This window comes from Haliotis rubra, unplaced genomic scaffold (genome assembly GCF_003918875.1).
Source record: "Haliotis rubra isolate DU_JTF1 unplaced genomic scaffold, ASM391887v1 Scf556, whole genome shotgun sequence".
NCBI lineage: Eukaryota > Metazoa > Mollusca > Gastropoda > Lepetellida > Haliotidae > Haliotis > Haliotis rubra.
The window spans coordinates 427,181-446,255 of record NW_025767253.1 but is presented as its reverse complement, the minus strand read 5'-3'; the positions used below and the strand labels follow the sequence as shown (position 1 = coordinate 446,255).

The 19,075-nt window shown below is 40.0% G+C and overlaps 1 protein-coding gene across 2 annotated transcripts in view; it reads left to right on the top strand.

Moving 5' to 3' along the window:
* LOC124253861 (neuropeptide FF receptor 2-like) overlaps positions 1-19,075 on the top strand; it is a 256,788-nt gene that overhangs the window by 192,097 nt on the left and 45,616 nt on the right. The window contains exons 1-2 of one of the 2 annotated variants that reach the window (XM_046687710.1): positions 2,533-2,733; positions 14,748-16,494. In XM_046687710.1, the coding sequence (XP_046543666.1) occupies positions 15,640-16,494 (855 nt within the window). In that variant the 5' untranslated portion in view covers positions 2,533-2,733; positions 14,748-15,639. Of the gene's footprint in view, positions 1-2,532; positions 2,734-14,747; positions 16,495-19,075 lie in introns of those variants that run through there. The other variant, XM_046687709.1, reaches the window with a different exon arrangement.

Genomic DNA, 19,075 nt, shown 5'->3' with positions numbered 1-19,075 from the left:
TGCTGATTCTTCCTTCCTCCTTTCCACACACATTCTTTGTAATTGGGCATGGGTAGCCCTGTTGTTAAAGGTGCTGCAATTTGATGTGTAGAGTTATGTCCCTTTTGTATACCAGAAACCTATGATGATGTGTTTGAATCCAAGTATAGCCCAACTGTGTTTCTAGGTTTGTCAGCTTGAATACCCATGCTTGTGGTTTTTATCAATCCCAGTTCAGCCCAATTATATTTCTTTACGCTTTTTCTTAGGCATTTAAAAGTTTAAAATGATTGCATACGCTTTGATCAATAATATAGAAGATGTTATCAAGGTTTTGTGTGTTCCTGAGGCTTGATCGTTTTACAGCCTGTAGTGTACGGTGTAATATTGCTGACTTCAGCACATAAACCCCTTCCCTCTCAGTAACAGCACACGAGGGGCCTATACACTTTTCCCCTGACACCCCACTGGGTATTGCTAAATAGGATACCAGGAACTCCTATTTCGTGGTAGACTCATCACGTGGGATCTGTTAGGAACTTTTTTACTTTATTTCCCTTTTTTGTATCAATGATAATTTTGTGATAACAGTCAAGACATTTGACCACAACTCTTTCCAAATCAAACCCAATTTTATGTGTTGCCTCCCTTTGGGATACAAAAAATATAAAGAGGGTTTGAATCCAGATTTCCCCTCTCATGAAGGTGATATAACTGAAATGCTGTTGAAAGTGAAGGTAAACTCATCTTACTTACTGACTCACGACTTAGACACTGGTGCAAGTTTCACTCTTTCTCCAGTTTGATTTAGACTAACCAAAGCTCTTTTTGAAAAGGGGCGGTGGGGTAGCCTAGTGGTTAAAGTGTTGGCTCATCACTCTGAAGACCCGGGTTCGATTCCCCATATGGGTACAGTGTGTGAAGCCCATTTCTGGTGTCCTCTGCCGTGATATTGCTGGAATATTGCTAAAAGCTGCGTAAAACCTAACTCACTCACTCACCTTTTGAAAAGAGGGATTTCAGAAAACATAATATCCAGTTAAACTAACATCTAGTCTCAGAAATGAATTTATTTTATGGAAAGAAAATAGCTTGTAAGTTATCTTCATTAAAAAACAATAAAAAGGAACCCAGAGACATTATTTTCAAAGACTGAAACTGCAGTAATCTAGACTTGCTACATATTCTAGAGGGGCTGTCGGGTAGCCTAGTAGTTAAAGTGTTTGCTCGTCTCGCCGAAGACATAGGTTCAATTCCCAATGTGGGTACAATGTGTGAAGACCATTTCTGGTGTCCCCCACCATGTTATGGAATATAGCTAAAAGCTAAAGTTCACTCACTCACTCACTCACTCTCACTTGCTGTACATCCACCCATCGGAAGGTGGGGTTCGATCCCCGGCCGCCATACCAAAAGGGGGTACTTGTTGGTGCCTGCCTGGGGCTCATTTAATGGGTACAAGAAGGACTGGTCAGCTCGGAGTCAGTATAATGTATCTGAGTGGGGTATTCATGCTTCACTGCAGGCTGCATGGTATCTCAGTATGGCTAGCACTATAAAACCAGCTTCAGTCATGGAGCTATTCTCAAGCAACAGCAAACCAAATTTCACCTCACACCTCATGCACTCACCACTCATACCTCCAGTGAAATATTCTCACTCACTCCACGTTAAACCCAGTTTCACCACTCACTCACTCACTCACTCATAGTCTAGACTTGAATGGGGTGTATTAATACAATAGACTATATTTATAATTTATAACAAACACATGTGTTAGTTAACTGTTTTAGCCCTACTTACTTATAGTTCAAATTGTATAACAAACAACAGTGGGTGATTATTTAATGATCTTTTCAGTTTGTAGCCCTAGCTTACTGTACATATTTCAGTAAATGTTTCAGTTCAGATGCCCGTCCCAACGCCCAAGACGGATGAATTTTTGTGGAGGACAAACAATATCTAGTCCGTTCATGTCGGGTGAAATATGACATATAATGATTATAACCTTTTTGAATATTTACTGTAGTTTACTGTTCAGGCTAGATTTTGGCAGGACTGGTAAAATTTGACCTGCCAGTCCTGTGGACAAGCTAGATTTTCTACATCTTTCCTACACTGGTAAATGTGTCCGCCACGATACGATCAGTCATCCATCAGGGCTCGATTTAAGAGATGTTAACCTACTTGCACCAGGTGCAACCTGGGATAAAAACATAGTTGCACCAGCCAATTGCAAATTCCAGTTGCACTGCTTTTGTTGCAATATGTAAGGAAAGAAATGTGCTATTGATTTATTTAGATGTTTTATTCAGAAGTTTACTCACTCAAGAATTGTTTGGCACAAGTCACAACTGGGTCAATTTTGTAATATTGGGTTGCACCAGAAGTAACAAAGCACTAAATCGACCCCTGATTCTGAGTTCTAAACATAAAGGTTGTGTTGTTTCCTCATGTGTGCAGTGAACCGTGACCCTGTCTCAAGTACATGATGTAATGTTTGTAAAAAGTCACATGATACTTACCACATGACTATACTCAACCGCTTGTGAAACACAAACATGTCATGTCATTCAAGATAAGATTGAACCGCTTGCTAGGTATACTTGCGTGCTGCTTGGTATTACCCAAACAAACTGATGTGTCTGATGTGTGTCAATAGAGAAGTAGTTCGTGGCCACAGCTTTCTAAAGCAATTGTTGTAATGGCATGTGGATTTGAGACGATATTTCCTGATCTGTGGAGATTACTATTGTAAGTACTATGCACTAGTTCACTGAAGACTGACATTGTGTATATTTGTGTTGACAAGCATGGCAGTCATGTGGGTGAGTTTCTGTGCATCGTTAGATGTAGTTATTTTAATTTAGTTTCAAAACTTTGATATTTATGCACTGTTCTTGTAGTGTAAACAGGAAGAGTTTTGAAATGTGAAACTGTTCCACCTTTGTCAAATTGTTACTCAGTGTGGCTTAAACTATTCATATGTTGTGGCGAGACAAGATGAATATTTTGAACAAGTGATATTCCTTTGAGCATGTGTTCCAAGTTCTACATGTCTGTTCTCAGGACAATAGGTCCCGAAGTTCCCTAATTTCTGTTCCCTTGAGTATAGGTCCTGAGGTCCCTACGTCTGTTCCCTGGAGAAGACGTCCCAGGTTCCCCCATGTCTGTTCCCTTGAGTATAGGTCCTGAGGTCCCTACGTCTGTTCCCTGGAGAAGACGTCCCAGGTTCCCCCATGTCTGTTCCCTTGAGTATAGGTCCTGAGGTCCCTACGTCTGTTCCCTGGAGAAGACGTCCCAGGTTCCCCCATGTCCGTTCCCTTGAGTATAGGTCCTGAGGTCCCTACGCCTGTTCCCTGGAGAAGACGCCCCAGGTTCCCCCCTTGATGTCCTGTTCCCTTGAGTATAGGGTCCCCATGTCCAGTTCGAGGTCCCTACGTCCTGTTCCCTGGAGAAGACGTCCCAGGTTCCCCATGTCCGTTCCCTTATAGGTCCTGAGGTCCCTCGTCTGTTCCCTGGAGAGAGACGTCCCAGAGTATATAGGTCCTGAGGTCCCTACGTCCTGTTCCCTGGAGAAGACGCCCCAGGTTCCCCCATGTCCTGTTCCCTTGAGTATAGGTCCTGAGGTCCCTACGCCTGTTCCCTGGAGAAGACGCCCCAGGTTCCCCATGTCTGTTCCCTTGAGTATAGGTCCTGAGGTCCCTACGCCTGTTCCCTGGAGAAGACGCCCCAGGTTCCCCATGTCCTGTTCCCCCTGAGTATAGGTCCTGAGGTCCCTACGTCTGTTCCCTGGAGAAGACGTCCCAGGTTCCCCCATGTCTGTTCCCTTGAGTATAGGTCCTGAGGTCCCTACGTCTGTTCCCTGGAGAAGACGTCCCAGGTTCCCCCATGTCTGTTCCCTTGAGTATAGGTCCTGAGGTCCCTACGTCTGTTCCCTGGAGAAGATGTCCCAGGTTCCCCCATGTCTGTTCCCTTGAGTATAGGTCCTGAGGTCCCTATGTCTGTTCTCAGGACAATAGGTCCCGAGTTCCCCCATGCCTGTTAGCTAAGATATAAGGCCCAAGTTCTCCATCATTGTTCCATAGAGAAGAGGCCCCAGGTTCTCCAATGCTTGTTCCCTTAAGAATAGGTCGTAAGTTCTTTATGCCTGTTCCCTATAGAATAGGTCCCGAGTTTCAAGTGCTTGTTGAAATACCACACTATTAAAGTGCAGTTTGTTATGTGGCAATATTTTGTTGATTGCGTGTCTTTTTGCAACAGAGTTCTGGATTGTACTTCATGATATCAAACACTGGTTCTATTGGCCCAAACTAGATGATTTTCAAGCCATTGTAAGCCAAGTAAGGAATCAAACCCTGGTTTTGAATGTTCCAAAAAATCGATGACCATCCACTACCCTAGTGCAGCAAGTAACTGTTGTCGCTGTTCTAGCAGTTGATTGCATGACTTTTGCAACAGCGTTCTAGACTTCATAGTGTCAACCACTGGTTCTGTTGGTCCAGACTGATGATTTACAGAATAGAACCTATTGAGGGATTAAACCCAGGTTTCAATGTTCCAAACAAATCCATGACCACATATGACTGTTATATAGAACATGACCTCGAGTCAGATTTAACATGAGACATATACAAATACATCTCATGTATATGAAAGTGAAATTAATTTGAATATATTTCACATCACCAAAAGCCTTCCCTTTCCTCCGATTATATTTGCCTGTGGGACGTGTGTGAACAACTTGTGTGAACAATACCTTCACTGTTGAATGTCTATTTCTGTGGATTTCACCACAAGTATGTCACGGTGACTCAATGGGGTCACATGTGTTAGCAAGAGTTTCACACACACACACAGATATAAGTTGGAGGAGATTACACTGAAAGAGGTTAAACTCTGGGTATCGTATGTACATGGTGATCGTATCTGCAGTGGCATGGACTTGACCCTTGTGTTCCTACTGGAAACCCACTTTTGTCTGTTTCCAAATAATGTAGTACTTTGAGCATGCACTTTGACAGAATAAAGAAACATAAAGCTATAATTTCTGCAGCAACAACATCAACTACTACTGCTATTACTACTACTACTCTTCATATTTGCCATAAGAGGCGACTAACGGGATCTGGTTGTCAGGCTCGCTGACATGGTTGACACAATCATCGTATCCCAATTGTGTAGATCGATGCTCATGATGTTGATCACTAGATAGTCTGGTTCAGACTCGATTATTTACAGACCACTGCCATATAACTTGAATACTGCTGAGTGCTGTGTAAGACAACAAACTACAACAACTACTATTACTACCACCACTACTACTACAACTACTACACTACTTCAATTGCTACTACTACTATTAAAGCTGCAGCTACTACCATTCAAGTAACCACTACTAATACTGCAACTACTACTACAACAACTATTACTACTACCACCACCACTCCTACTACTACTACTACCACCACTGCTGATGCCCCTGCCACCAGCTACGCAACTACTACTACTACTACTTCTACTACAAGTGCAGCTGCTATTATTCCTGTGAAATGATCAGTGGGCAATCAAATTTCATTCTCATCTCCCTGGAGACAATACATCCCACGCTGCCCTATGAGGTACAAGAAGGTTAACAGTCATAATTTGTAATATCCAGTTAATTTCAAGCTTGATTTGTCACTTCAAGTGTCGTGAGGGCAGGGCCTTTGTTCAACAACACGTGACTTAAGTTGTATCTGTGAGGTGCCTTCTTAAGGCTGTATCCTTTCCTCTACTTCAGAAAACACTCAGTACCATCAGGCAACAATAAATAGTTTTGTTTATTGTTATCACAGTTTTTCAGTAAGTGAGTGAGTTTAGTTTTACGCCGTTTTTAACAATATTCCAGCAATATCGCCGTGAGGAACACCAGAAATGGGCTTCACACATTGTACCCATGTGGAGAATCGAACCTGGATCTTTGGCGTGACAAGCAAACGCTTTAACCGCTAGGCTACCCCACCACCCCCACAGTTTATTTTTTAAAAAAAGCTGTGTAAAACCATATTCACTCACTTACTCACGCTGAGTGAATGAATATGGTTTTATGCTGCTTTTAGCAATATTCCAGCAATATCACAGCAGAGACACCACAAATTGGCTTCACACATTGTACCCATGTGGGGAAATCAAACCTGGATCTTCGGCGTGACGAACGGACGCTTTATCCACTAGGCTAACATGCCACTCTGTAGGAGGTAGAAGAAGTTCTGTTTTTAGTGTATTTTTTCCCATACTTTTAAGGGCATATATGTTCTAGAATGTTCCTCATATGTCAAGGGATGTGATTCTCAGGAAACATTTAATGTGATTAAGATATGCATATTCTTACTCCCAAGTCTGTTCAGAATCAGAAGACCATGGATGTATGGTAATTCTATCCTTATAAATGCCAAGTCTTGACAGTATCTAAGGACAGGCATCTGTTTCCACTTGTTCATATTGTTTATAATGTAGTCTCGACCACAGACTTTGGGTACCCCCTTCAGGTGCCCGACTCTGAGGGTTTGGGTTCGAATCCCAGATTGGTCTCAACCCAACAAAAGCACTAGAATCTGTATTTTACTAAGAAAGTGTAATCCCAAATATAACATATGTTACATTTGACCACTTTCTAGATGGCATTGTGAAATTGAAGCAGTGTGGTCAAAGATTGTTTAAAGAATGATGCAAATAGCCAAAAAGCTAAGGCTCAACAATATCAAAGTTTGTTCATGATATTAGCTTTAGACTACGATTGTTGATGGCGATCTGAATAAAACTGCTCACAAGCTCATCAGTTATATTATATTTTATGCAATTACCACCAAGTATTTTCATATCCATGTATGTGATGGCTGCTACAACAAAAGTTTAGATATACTGCATGGAAGTAAAATATGCATGCTTCACTTTTTGTCATATTGATCATAATGGCCACCAAAATCAATTTCAGTTTTTCTTGTAGGAATGAGATAATTAGTCACAGCATTGTTGCCATGTAGGTTTAAATCTCATTTGATGTGTTACGAGATTTGAACCCATGAAGGTCCGGGTAAGAATTGATCTTCAGCAACCCATACTTGTCTTACGAGGCGACTAACAGGATAGGGTTGTCATGTTCGCTGACTTGGTTGACACATGTCATTGTTCCAATTGCGTAGATCAATGCTCATGCTGTTGATCACTTGATTGTCTGGTCCAGACTCGATTATTTACAGACCGCCACCATATAGCTAGAATAATGCTGAGTGCGGCGTAAAACTAAACTCACTCACTGTTACGAGATTTGAGGTCCAAAACGCATCTTTTTTTATTTAAAGTTACAATTGATTACACATTGTATGGATTTATTTCACAACACTTCTACGTAAGTGGACACTCCGGTTAGTCGTCAGGTAAACAGTTTTCGTTTTGGCATGATGAATTGAGCAAATATCGATCAATCATTCCTCGCACACAGGTCACTTCTGATAGCCCGGCAAATAAGTATGTACTATTGAGGTGAAGGGTCACATAGCCAGGGCAAAATTGGCCTGATGCTTAGTTTGGGACAATAACTTCAGCAAATATTGATGTAGACCAAATTCAACTTTGAGACAAGTGGTAAGTGATTACTTGTTCGATAGTTGACCAAGTTGGCCGTACCAGAGGGTCAGAGGTCCCCTGTGTGATGACCACGACCCATTTGTGGTCATCTCGAGGCCTGATGATGATTCCGTTTCAGGTCCCAGGTCAAATTGCTCTCATTGTCATGACTGTTTTCACAGACTTGCGGTAGCCATGGTGCTTACAGGCCCAGTGTCCATGCATTACATACGCTTGCAGTGTGTGTGTGTGTGTATGTGTGTGTGTGTAAGTGTGTGTAAGTGTGTGTAAGTGTGAGAGAGAGAAAATCTAGGTAACAGTTTTTCTTCGTATATAACAGGATCAGGTGGACAGGCTTGCCAACATGGTTTTTGCATGTCCCAATTGACTTGGTTGACACATGTCATCTTTCCAATTGTGTTGATTGATGCGTATGCTGTTGATCACTGGATTGTCTGGTCCAGACTTGATTATTTACAGACCGCCGCCATGTAGCTGGAATGTTGCTGAGTGCAGCGTAAAACTAAACTCACTCACTCATGGCCCTTGTGAATTCAGACGATGGCTGTCATGAAATGGTTGCTTCAGAACAATAGTGACTTTTCGTGATTAGGGGACCAGACTAATTGTGTGTCACTGTACTTTCATGATGTGGATTGCTGCTCCAGACTTGGCAGTTTGAGACAGGCTGACATGGTGTAGCTGGAAAATTGCTGACAGAGGCGTAAAACAGCAATCATTCACATTATCTGAAATTTGGCTTAGTTCCCTGTTCAGCAAAACGATGAGGCGATCTTTAGTCTCATATTAGACTAATAGCTAGTCTCTGAAATGAAGATATTTACAGAAAAAAAAGTTTTTAAATTAAACTAAAGTACAATGAAAAGGAGCCCTGGGTGTGTGTTAATCTAGACTTGCCACACATTCCTGACTTGCATGGAATAGGATTTATTTGTTTCAGGGTCTGTATGACAGACTAGTCTCATACTTAAACATAGGCTTACAACAGCTTTAGTGTTAGATTTCTTGTTGGAACAAAGCCCCTGATCAAAGTAAGAGGATACAATTAGTTATAGAGATTGCATCATGGATTCTTTTAGGAAAATGACACAAGCCAGATGCTAGGACATTTATCAGGTCATTGCCAAACTCTCAGCACATACATGTAATCACATGAAATTTTGGGGAGCCAATTTGATTACCTGGTGGTTTGACCGATCCCGGTGCCATGGAGGGCATCATTGTGAGGGATGACCGTAATTGTAACTTGGTGATATTTGAACAGGCCCCGATTTCTCGAAACAAACTTAAGTCTGAGTTTTGACTTAAGTTAAAGTTTCTACCCAAATTTGAGAAAATGCATTTCGCAGAATGAACTGAAATTGATATTAAACTCAAACATAGTAGACAATTTGAGTTTGGTGGATAGATTACTTAAGTTGTTTGGGCTTTTTTATTTATAAAATGCAGTTGAATTTCAGCTGTTTCAAATTGTCAAACTCAGTTTGATATTTGAGTCAAAACTTAAGTTTGTTTCGAGAAATCGGGGCCTGGTTATACAACTTTCAGCCACAAGTTTCCTTGGTCCAGACTTGATCATTTGATACCTGCTGCCATGATATAGCTGGAACATGGCTGACTAGGTTCTAAAACAACATTCAGTCACTATTGATCCTTCTCATAATAAGGTGATAAACTCATTATCATTATTCTTAGATTGCCAAGTGAAGCTAAGCCCAGTTCATTGCATGATGGGGTGGCGAGGTAGCTAATGGTTAAAGCGCAAAGACTGCGCTCCGGGTGTAACAATTTCTGGTGTTCCTGTTGTGATATTGCTGGAAAATTGTGGTGTAAAACTAACACACTCACTCACTTAGCATGATCATGATTGCGACACAATGATATATAATGATACTTATGATAATCATAATGTTAAGACTGCACAAATTTCTAAATGCTTTATCATACCGATGATAAGAAGTTTGTAATTCCCATACATCACCATTCAACTTGCAAAAGTAATACTGATAAGATTGCTTTCTGAAGTCTGTTGCCAATTTCGGTTTGGCATTTCTTGTAACTGTGTGAAACTGAACTGGTATCTTGTGAAATCAGACTAATCCTCACCTGTCAGATTGATGTTCACAAGAAAATGTTGACCAGATAAACATTGCTGGTGTTTGACCAACTTGAATGAAATAGGCCAATAGTTCCAATTCCCAAGTCTTGTCACTCAAGCATCGAGTCTTTGCCTGATGCCGTGGCTGCAGCCATGTCTAGCTGTCTCATTCCTGTCCAGATTGGACTGCAAAACTCTCTAAAGATGTCAGTGATGGTAAACAGTTGTTGCTCAATTGGATCAGCAAGACACCAGCCTTCTTGTAAAGGGACCACTGCAATGTTACGTTGGAAAACCAAGCAATTTCTGTCTATGTTTCGAATGTTTGATCATGCGTTCATGAGTTTCCATCCTATCAAATGATATGCACTTCTGAAATTGCAGATGGCCAAGATTAATCAGCAATGAAGTGGTGTATGGACGACAGGAGTCATTTAGGAAATAGTTGCCCTGGGACATTCCTTCCAAATTGGTAGAAAACTGCTTGGCTTTAATGAGAAGCTGGTGTATACTGGCTGTTGCCTCAGGGGTGATGTTGCCTGAGGGGTAATGTCAAATTTAGAGGAAGATGGTGGTGTTTCAAGAGATCTGGTACATTCAGAGTATGATCTTAGTGGTGGAACTTGTTTAACTGCCTCACTTTAGTCAGGATAGATGGTGGTGTTTCAAGAGATCTGGGACATTCAGAGTAAGATCTTAGTGGTGGAACTTGTCTAACTGCCACACTTTAGTCAGGATAGATGGTGGTGTTTCAAGAGATCTGGGACATTCAGTGTAAGATCTTAGTGGTGGAACTTGTTTAACTGCCACACTTTAGTCAGGATAGATGGTGGTGTTTCAAGAGATCTGGGACATTCAGAGTAAGATCTTAGTAGTGGAACTTGTCTAACTGCCACACTTTAGTCAGGATAGATGGTGGTGTTTCATGAGATCTGAGATCTGGGACATTCAGTGTAAGATCTTAGTGGTGGAACTTGTTTAACTGCCACACTTTAGTGAGGATAGAGATGGTGGTGTTTCAAGAGATCTGGGACATTCAGAGTAAGATCTTAGTAGTGGAACTTGTCTAACTGCCACACTTTAGTCAGGATAGATGGTGGTGTTTCAAGAGATCTGGGACATTCAGTGTAAGATCTTAGTGGTGGAACTTGTTTAACTCTTTCAACACCTTTCAACCAGAGGCATTTACTGCCAGGACACCGAGTTCCCAGAGACTCTGAGGTCATAGATGAAGCCTATGTTTATGAAGGAAATTATAAGCTTGTAAAACGTTATTGCTACTACATCCCATACACCATTTAAAAGATCTAATCCTACTGTTGATAAATATGAAGTTTATTTTTATAATATTATTCAAATAATACAACTACAACTTAAATAAAATTATTTTTGAATGAAAATCAAGCTTACATTTATAACGTCCAGATAAACCACGAAAGAAGCAAAAACTATGGCAATTTTTTTCCATTTGTGACATGTAATAACATGCCCGTGCCTTTTTCTTTTATATTTTCATTTTTACGTCATCAGAAAATTATTATAAAAAGATTTCTTAAATAATATGTATGGTCGCCTATTTCCCGATATCTGTGGCTTTCCGCCGGTAACATGACACAACAACGGAAAATACCTCCGTTTTCGAAGCTTCGTATGAATAACATGGGAGGCGAATCGTTTGATGTCAGGTATCGTTAAAGCTCTGAACATCAACAACATCACTGAACCCTTGCCAAGAGTATTTTCACAGTTGTAAGAAGCGATTTTATTGGATAAAAATTGGTTTCTAATGACGCTTTTCGCTACAGTCTGCTATAAGGGTCGATTGGTCAAAATCAGACCGCATGACCTAAGGCAGCCAATCATATTGCGTAATGGATATGGATGCCCTCGTGAAATCCAGAAAACATTTAGATTTAGAATATGTATGGTCAGCCTATTTCCGATATCTGTGGCTTTCGCTGACACAACAACGGAAAAATACCTCCGTTTTGAAGCTTCATATGAATAACATGGGAGGCTTAATCGCTTGATGTCAGGTATCGTTCAAAGCTCTGAACATCAACAACATCACTGAACCCTTGCCGAGTATTTTCACAGTTGTAAGAAGCGATTTTATTGGATAAAATTGGTTTCTAATGACGCTTTTACCAGCTACAGTCTGCTATAAGGGTCGTGATTGGTCAAAATCAGACCGTGGACTAAGGCAGCCAATCATATTAAACGGCAATGGATACCGGCCCTCGTGAAACGAAAACATTTAGATTTAGAAGAAAGTTTTGGGTAAAATAATGCTATTTTGAACATATTAAGCAAGAAATCGCTACCTATAATGTGAAATTATGGAACTTATTGGACGTGATCGCGGCTACGTTATGACCTGTGACAAAAATGCTTCATGTATATATTTTCGCATTAAACACCGTGTCCGAGCGTGAAGATTGAGGCGGCGAGAGCCGAGATGTCACTTGTCAGTTACTTGACTTACATTACATGATCACACATAAAGATGGAAATAGTAATTTTAAATGTACGTTTGACAACTTTTATGAATGTTGTTGTTGATTTTAATCATTAGTTTATTCAATTTATTTAATGAATTCCTCGAAACATCGTTACTTTGCTCTTTGACAATGTTATTGTGGACCCGCTGCCGAAGCATGTGTCCGAGAATCGTTGTTTTCAATAACATTGCGAAAAATAGTTTATTATTTTAATTCTGCTGATAATATATGATAAATTGAAATTTAATAAGTGTTTTCAGACATTGTGAAATGTGATAGATTTAATATATGAATCATAAGTCAGGTAGGTTCCTAAAATTATGTCTCATTTTGACGTGACTACTGCCTGGCCGATTAATCGGCCTCCGGTGTCTGGGGACTCATAACGTTGTGGCCGATTATTCGGCCTGCGGTGTTGAATGGGTTAACTCCCACACTTTAGTCAAGATAGACTGTGGTGTTTCAAGAGATCTGGGACATTCAGTGTTAGATCTTAGTAGTGGAACTTGTCTAACTGCCACACTTTATACAGGATAGACTGTGGTGTTTCAAGAGATCTGGGACATTCAGAGTAAGATCTTAGTGCTTTATATAATAAGTGTGTCACATAAATACCCGTGACATCAATTTAACTTTATTTGCAAAACACCTTGGTACAGTGAAACATTTCTATTGGCTACCTTTAGTGAGTGAGTTTAGTTTTAGCAATTTTTCAGCAATCGGGATACCAGAAATGAGCTTCACATATTGTACCCACATGGGGAATCAAACCCAGACCTTTGGTGTGACGAGCGAACACTTTAACCACCAGGCTACCCAACCGCCTCCAGCTGCCTTTAAACGCTATTGACTGACATGCCTTGCTATTGTGTAAGAAAACAAGTATGAAACACATGATACTTACATGTGTTACAAATTTGATTAAATTCATGTAAATTTATCCCATTCTGTGACCCTTAATGTTTGTGTTTTCTATCTCAAAATGAAACATTATTTCAAAGAATGTTATGGCAAATGAAATATTTTAGAAATATTAAGAAAAACCCATATATTCAAATATTGTTTTTGAAAGGGCAATGAATTCCTGTAAAACAACAACTGTATGTCTTAAGAGGGCCTTTGATGCTTGCCATTTCAAAGGTTTGCTTTCATATCAAGCTGATGCCAATATCCCGTATCGATGTAGAAACTTCCTTCCTGAGCAAATCACAGGTCACATTGTCTTTTCGTAGAAAAACGTCCATTGCTTTGAAATGACCAAATTGGGATTTTACCACATCCTATTGTGGAGGATTATGTTTCTGTTTGACATGGTAACAATGGTCGCTAGGCGATGCATGCCTGAATGCCTCATTGGTTAATTGATTATCATTCCTACAAAAAGTCCTTCACTTCCTGATATTCATTTCCTAATGAGAGAATTGGAATTCACAAACCTGTTTGAGTAGATCCTCGATTATTGTGTATCAGGTGTTGATATTCTGGACGTATTCACTGCCAGGGCTTCATTTTGGGGACTTGACACATAAGTCAGTCCTTTTGCGAAAAATAATTCTTCTGTAACAAATGTTATATTTGGGATTATACTTCCTCCGTAAAGTACAGATTCTAGTACTATTTTTATGTTGAGTCCCATTAGGATTCAAACACACACACAGTGATCTAACCCCGCTACCATGGGTTCGAATCCAAAATGGGTCTGAACGTAGAAATAGTATTAGAATCTGTACTTTTTGGGGAAGTGTAATCCTAAATATAACAAAACTTACATTTGACCAATTTCTGAATGGCACTTTATGATCTTTTCTCTTATAGCCTAACTAACTGAGTTAGGCATCTGCATGATGTTGGATGGATCTCTAAAACTGGCATTGGTGAGGACTAGTACAGGCAGGCTCACTCACTCACTCACTCACTCACTCACTCACTCACTCACTCACTCACTCACTCACTCACTCACTCACTCACTCACTCAACTCACTCACTCACAGAACTACAATTTTCATCCTGGAGTTGCTCTTTTAACTTTTCACATCATTTTTCACCATATCTTTATACCACAGGTGAACAATTGAAATAATGCTTAATCATTTTCCACCATACGTCATTTTTCTCCACATCTTTTATACAACAGGTGAACAATTCAAATAATGTTCCACCATGCAAATCACATCCATTAACAGAGATACACAACATTCCCCTTACATAATACACATCCTGCTCTCATAAAAACCAGAATATAATCGACAATAAATTCCGATGTCAAGTCTTTGCCCCAAATCAATGCTTTACCAATGACAGAGGTTTCTAAATACAGATTTGAGACAGCCATTAACCAGTAATCGTCATGATAAACTCCTGCCTAATGTTATCAAGCAGCTCTTTCAATAGGACAATGGGGTTTAATCAATATGTTATTGAGGGCCATTAGGCTTTTATTTCTGAGTAAGACTGCTGGCCCTTCGTAACTGCTAATTATGACTTACGATGTGTTTGGGCACCCAGTAACCATTTTACTGTATGTTTGATTTGTTCTGCAGATAGCGGTTGGCAGCGACGGGACCATGGACAGAGTTTCTTGCGATTGAACACATCCCTAACCTTGTGTCGCTTGTGATGATTGGCAGCTACGGACTCATCAAATACATCCATTGATGATGCAGAGTGGATACAGCTCTGGATATTGGACGAAGTATTAACGGAGGACGACCTACGAAGTTTGGATATCCAGTGGCAATATCATGTTCTCTAATTTGGGTTCATGAACAGCTATGTGTGAGACCTCCTGGGAAAAGTGATTTAGAATTTGATTGTGACATTACCGATGTGTTTGGAAAGTTAGCGGATTTTGATTCTTCATGACTGAGAATAATTTGTGTCATGTGAGCTGACGCTCATGCATGGATCAGTGGAATATCACTTTGCTTGTAAGACGAGGAATCGTGTCAAAAGTTGAGAAGAAGTCTGATGATTGGATGATTCTATTTGAAGGATTCATTCAGGAAATGCTCCTTTTAATGAAGTAGATTTTCTTGTCGTTGGAAATTGATTTGTGCGATTAGTGCAAATTACAGAGGATGGTTTGGAGGAATGGATTAACAGAGAGTCGTCAGCGGAAACATAGAGATGTGGTGAAACAATCAGCTGATTGACACGTTTAGGTCATGATGGAGACTGTTGCCAAGTAGTAATGACATTGAGTGACACCTGTCAATCAGTTTGTTAAAACAGCATGATTCTGATCTCGGTTTAATTCAGTATTTCAGTGGGATATTTGTTGGATTCTGTGAAGCCCATTTCTGGTGTTCCGCACCGTGATATTGCTGGAATATTGCTAAAAGCGGCTTAAAACCATACTCACTCACTCGTTGGATTTAGGGAGGTTCTATGCAAGTATATTTTCATTGGAAAAGCAACTTAACGGATGAATGAATGATGAATTTCACTACGCCAGTTCCGGAGAATATATCCGCTAACAGCACCGGTCCTTCTGAAGGAAAGGAATGGCCACTTGTATTCCAAGTGATCGTCTCCTCAATTCTCATCGTATCTGCTTTGTTGTCAGTCGTGGGAAATGCCATGGTGATACTGGTAGTAGTCCGGCACCGTGGGATGCGAACTCGGACCAACCTGTTTTTGGTGAACCTGGCCGTGGCAGACTTCCTTGTGGGGTGTCTCGCAATGCCAGCAGCCATTACAACAATCATAGCCCAAACATGGAAGTTCGGAGAAGAATTTTGTGTGATACACGGGTTCATTAATCCGTTTTGTCTCGTAGCATCCATTCATACTCTAATGTACATCAGTATTCACAAGTGCTACTCGATAACGCGTCCATTCAGCAGTTCTTTTTCGTTACGGTGTGTACTTCTAATGATGGCCTGTACGTGGATCTGGGCGGGATTCAGCGGCACAATCACAGTGGTCGGACTGAACAGCGTGACGTACAAGAAAGGCACGTCCCAATGCGGACCTAAATATCCTCACGATGAACCAACCTACGCCCACCATGCTATTTTCTTGATAACTAATTTTGTTGTCCCACTGTTAATTCTTGTGTACTGTTACTTAAAAATGTTCAAGGTGATACGGGCTCACACAAAACGACTTCAGGAAAATACTACTCTTGAACAGGACGTAATACTTGCTCAACAGAAGAAGGTGGCTGTCACTTTGTTCATTGTGTTGGCGTGTTACATAACTTGTTGGATACCATATAATATCTACACCATATATGTGACCAGTCTGAAGGACAAGAACAACTTCTCCATCTATATCAACCCTCTGGTAAGTACACCCATAGAGACCTGTGTCCCTTTTCACGAAGCACTACGGTGACGGTAAGTCACTAATAAGGCTGTACCGATGCATCGAACTATCGATGGATTGCAATTGTTGAGTCTCATATAGCAATTATTGACAGCAGAAACGAAAAACTATTGTTGCATCGATAGTATGTGTGGCGATCAATAGTTTAGTAATTGATTTCCTTTGATAAATGCGCAGCGCAAAATACAGGAAGTACCAGATTCGTTCACTTTGATTTAAAGTTATCTGCCCATGTTACCTCTTAAGTTGATCTGGGTTATTAGAAGAAACTTCAGCTTGTTTCATTTCATATAAACCATACATTTATTTGGGAAATGACTTCAAATGACATTATTCAAGGAGAGAAAAACTATTGCAATAGTTGGTCGCAATAGACTATCGCTATCGCAGTAGTATGTTGCAATAGACTATCGCTATCACAATAGTTGTAAGGCGACTGGCAGTAGTCTTTGATGTTTGGTGTGGTTTTAGTAATAGATTGTTTAAGGGTTAACGAAAGGATTATCGACTGACTAGTCGAATTGCAGTGAACACATTTTAAGTGTTCAATGTTGTGGGTGAAAAGTGAATTTGTCACGCTGGAGTTTAAATATGTATCATCATAAGCAGAGACCATAATATAAAAAATGAAAATACAATCCAGCCTATATATAATATTAAGCATGTATGCTAACGTACAATGTCTACTTTAATCTTATACTTCTATATTCAAAAGATCCTTAAACTTCTTTGTCAATGTTTCACATGGATTATTTATGTAGTATTGTGGGAGAAGGCCGCTTCTCAGATCACAGTAAAATGAACATTCAATAAAGTAACCTGGTACTCTGATTCAATGGTAGTACAATACACAGAGGGTAGAATCACTCATGTTTGTTTTATATTTACTTTTTCGCCGCTTATTCCAACATTAAAGGATGGTCTGAAGAGAACTAAACTTTACTCAAAGCAAAAACGAATCAAGGCGTTGCTGTCAATCGCTGTGTTGCCGCCCTGGGGGTCGAGTGATGGTGTCACCATGCACTACCACCACCGACCCCGCAGTTCGTGCTAAATCATTTAGTAAATGAGTTATGTTTTGTGAGAGCTAAACAAAGCTGTAGGAAGCTTGGAACGATATCTTAAATTTGTCCAGACGCTTCGCTGAAGTTAAAGAATCAAACTACTTACTACTTGTAGTACAATATATATATGATTGATGACCAAACATATTTTCCATGACACAACTTTGAGAGCATAAAGATTTCTTCTTCTCGAAGCAGGTCGTGGTGGGTGGGAAGTGACAATAATATTGTAAGTAGTGTTATATTGACAATTACCACCTCGCCCCTCGAAAGAAATTGTTATGATATAAAAGATATGTCGCAAATCCTATTGGACATCAATCAAATACATATTGTATTACCGGTAGAATAGTTTCCTTGATTTTAACTCGGTGAAAAGCAAACCTAAATAGCATTTATTCTCAGACTACATGGATGTTATGTAGCGACAGTCGCTTCGCCATTTTAATAATCGTAACACGACCCGGCTAAAGTCTGTTAAAGAAATGAGATTATGGTTTGTTTCACCTTAAGTAAAAACGAACTTCTTGCTACTCGGAGTTAAATATGTATTGGAATCATGGCCAACAGGATTTGGCATGACACAACTTATAACTTACGATTTCTTCCCTCGGCTGCAGGTGGGGGTCGGCGACATACCGCGCTTAATAAATATCTTGCTACATTCATACATGGTTAATGTCCACTCACCAGTATGTTAGATACTAATCAACGTGCGCCTTTCATTTGGTCTTATAATCCTAATTAGTTTATTATCAGGCTTTATCTGCCTTTTACTTATAATTTGAATATCTAGACATTGTAAATCATAATCAATCGTGACGACGCAGCCCTAGTGTATGTTGTCTGTCTCATTACTTCAATGAATCTAAATCATGGATTCTGTGGAATTTTTCGGCTAAAATGAATAAAACAAAATGCAATTATTAAAACTAAAACAGGTAGCGTTATAATGATGTCAGGCTATTACTTTGTTCGAGGAATGTATCCATCAATATCCACAAAAACGAGCCGTATGCCATTCACCTGCAAGCTGTTCCAAAATGGATGTGTCTTTAGCAGTCTAATACATGTTCACGCGAAAAGTGATATATCGTTCCAGGTATTTCCCACATTGGTATATAGTCGCATTGGTCACCCAAGATAGCATGGGAACTAATTGCATAATCTCCAACCATTCTTACAAAAAAAGTAATTTAGTTAGCCAATAATGAGAATCAATGTCTTGGCGGTTAACTCCTTGAGAAAGAAGGAGTTTGTTTTACGCCAGACACAGACACGCACAGAGTGTATTTAGTATTGATTTAGTAAATGTACATACATAAAGCTTTACTGCTTTGACAAACTGGGCTGTGAAGGATAAAGTATGGGTTAATCCTTTTGATCGATGTTTATACTGTTGAGCATTTACTCCAGACACAAGAAATGCAAAATGGGAACCCAACTGTCGAGGTTATCTATGGTAAGTTACCACC